The 3,222-nt window shown below is 41.3% G+C and overlaps 1 protein-coding gene across 1 annotated transcript; it reads right to left on the minus strand.

Annotated features, from left to right (window-relative positions):
- Positions 1-235: 235 nt before the first annotated feature.
- On the minus strand, positions 236-2,643 carry hoxa11b (homeobox A11b). Its single transcript, XM_066683803.1, has 2 exons — positions 2,070-2,643; positions 236-468 (listed from the first exon to the last, which is right to left on the minus strand). The coding sequence occupies exons 1-2, from the start codon at positions 2,641-2,643 to the stop codon at positions 236-238; spliced, it is 807 nt and encodes a 268-aa protein (XP_066539900.1).
- Positions 2,644-3,222: the final 579 nt, after the last annotated feature.

Below are 3,222 nucleotides of genomic sequence, written 5' to 3' on the forward strand. Positions count from 1 at the left end.
TATCTGAAATTGATTGGCGATGCAATAATAATAATAATAATAATAATAATAATAATAATAATAATAATAATAATAACAATAATAATGCAGATCCTGCATAGACTACAGATGGTGAAATGAGGTTTGTGGAAGGGAAGTATGAGATGAATGGTGCTCCGGGAATGTGCAGCGGCGAACTTGAAATGATCCATTAGCCTTTAGCATTGGCCCGGTTCTACAGACGAGTCCAGGGCCTCTACAGTAAAGGGTTCGTAGAATAATACTGTAAACGGTCCCTGTTTAACTTCTTCTCTTTCATCCTGCGGTTCTGGAACCAGATTTTCACTTGGCGGTCGGTGAGATTCAGCATCCGGGAGAGCTGCAACCGCTTTTCTTTGTTGATGTAAACACTGAAGAAGAACTCTCTCTCCAGTTCCCTGATCTGGTACTTGGAGTAGGGGCATCTCTTCTTGCGAGTTTTTTGTCCAGCTGAAAAATAAGCAGAAACCGTTACCAATTTATACGTGACTAACTGATCGCTAATATACGATTTACAGTTGGTGGCCTTTTAATTACACGTGGGCTACAAACTAACTCTGTTTGTGTAAACGAATCATGACGCATACATTTGCGCATGTCTGGAGAGGACGTTTTCGTCTTGTATGTATTAATATTGGAGATTTTACTTTTCTTAGCTATTTCTTACTGTTTATTATATCTTTGTTGTTTTTGCTGGTCACCGAAAGGAACGTAGATGAGAATTTAAATTTTGCAGTTTCAAATCTACACTTTATTGTTGCAACATTTTCTTACATTAAGACTTAAATATTTATTTTCTTTATTTACATGTAATTGTTTTAATTGTAATATTGAATTATACATGCTAAAGTCCCGATGCTTTGCACCATACATCATGGGCTTCATGCAGCTACTGAACCAAATTAAGAGCAATATTTTCACTTCCGGAAATGAATGTACATTTGTTATTTTTTTGTATTTGTATTTTTCTGGTCTGTTTGTTGATGTGGCTAAATAAAATCAACCAAAACTCTGTTCCCAATCCCCTCATTAGGCTTACTAAGGAGTTGTATGAATTACTGACTAAGTACAGTTCAAACTGCACCTGGAGACAAATCTGTGGTTAACTCTGCAGAGATTTAGAAAACCACTCTGAAAAATGAATAACCCAAACTTGTGGTGCTTGAGTTTCTATGAGGCTTATCATTCCATCAGGGTTACAGTCAGCTGTGCATAGCTCTGAAGTGATGAGCGTCCAGCCAAAATGAATGATGCGTAAAGTGATCAACGACAAAAGCAACAGATCTCGCTACTGAGCAGCTACAAAATATTAGCCTTACCTCACAGTAGTGCGTTATAAGCTGCTGTTTCTCCATGACATAACGGCAGAAGACTTCAAAGTCTTTCGAGAGGAAATGCCCTATCATTCACGGCCAATTTCAGCCGTAGGCACGTGATCACACTTGCGTTTATAACAAAGTTTTGTTGGAGTAAATCTACAGGGCCCTCCATAAACCTTATATGCTTATAAAACAGCATATAAACCTTTTCACTGCGGCGCGCGAGATTGCAGACTCTCTCTCCCTCTCTCTCGCGACTCTCATATATGCTCTGACAATTGGTTCTTCGGGTTTTCTTTGATAAAAGTCATGTTTGTAAAAATGAAACCATAACTTCATTAATACTCAAAACGTTCTTTGCCTAATTATTTTTTCCCTCTCTGTGCTGAATAGACTGCTAATTATTATTATTTTATTTATTTATTTATTTATTTGAGTACCCTTTTAAAACAGTTCTTTTAGCACCGAAAGAGGTTCAATAATACAAATGTCCTGTTCAAAAACATGTTTGTTTGAGTAACGGTATCCCCAATTAAATTAAGTCAACATATTCTCGAGGAATCCACTTAAATATAGCCTCTTTGAATCTAGAGATACAGGGTATATCTATTATTTTCACTGTAAACAATGATAAGTAATTCGACCTTTTAACACGGTCCTATAGAATCCTTGGGTCTCTCTCTCTTTCTCTCTCTATGTGTGTGTGTGTGTGTGTGTTTGGAGTGTACGTACTGGTGTTGTATTTGTCCTCGTTGTTACCGGATGACGACTCCGGGCTGCTGTTGTCCTCGCGGCGATGCGGCTGCGATTCCACGGGTTCCTGAGACGCTGAGGCGGGGAGCGGTGGGGCTTTGCTCGCGTTCCCCTCGCTGTTTTGGCTCTCGGCGTTCCCATAGGCCGTCTCGAAGAACGGATCGAAGGCTTGGGGCAAAACGCCGTTCCTTCCCACGCTGCCATACACGGGGCTCGAGCCCGAGTGGACGCTTTTGGAGAACACCTCCCCTGTGTGGGGCAGAAAGTCCTCGTAACAGTGAGGGACGCTGCTGGTCCTCTGGTGGTGATGATGATGATGGTGGTGGTGCCACTTGCTGGACGGGTCAATGGCGAAGTCCCTGAACGCCACTTCTCTCACAGACTGGACCTGGGACAGATTAGACGAAGGGTAAGAGTATGGCATGGGGCAAGAAGCCGGGCTCTGGGGCAGGAAGGGAGGAAGGCTCGAGAAGTCCGTTCCCGAAACATAATAAGTGCAGCTAGGCAAGTACATATTGGACCCCACGGGCACGCGCTCATCATAATCCATCATCTGAGCGGGTCCTGCTTTCATATCATCGCGCGGAGCTCAGTCCTAAAGTGGCTTTCACGCGCTGGATCGCCGAGCAGAATTTTTTTTTTTTTTTTTTTTTTTTTTTTTGAGACGTGAAGGTGACGTGGAGATCCATCTCCATCCATTCCACACAGCGCCAGTCATGTGACCATGGGCAGAAATTGACATCCACTTCTCAATGTGCCACTCAAAGAGAGTTCTACTCACACTTTGCGAAAAGGGGTTCTGCATGGTTGTGGAAAATGAGTTGTTATGACTTGTAACCCCATCATTTTGTGCGTTGTAGCATTATATAAATGCATACAACATTTTAAAAATAAAAATGTAAAACAAATCGAGGCATTTTGCGTGTTCGTATTTCAATATAGAACCACCTCCTGAAATACTATATAAGTGAGGATAATAGACTGTTCACAGGGTTGGCCCCGTACTGCGGTATACAACGATATTTAAACTTCTTTAAAGAGCATTTACCAAAGGTTCTGCATCAGTGATAAAATAATAATAATGTAAAAAGCGAAAATGACGTATTCATACACATACTGACTGTTCAGGATT

Source organism: Hoplias malabaricus, chromosome 10 (assembly GCF_029633855.1).
Source record: "Hoplias malabaricus isolate fHopMal1 chromosome 10, fHopMal1.hap1, whole genome shotgun sequence".
In the NCBI taxonomy this organism is placed as follows: domain Eukaryota; kingdom Metazoa; phylum Chordata; class Actinopteri; order Characiformes; family Erythrinidae; genus Hoplias; species Hoplias malabaricus.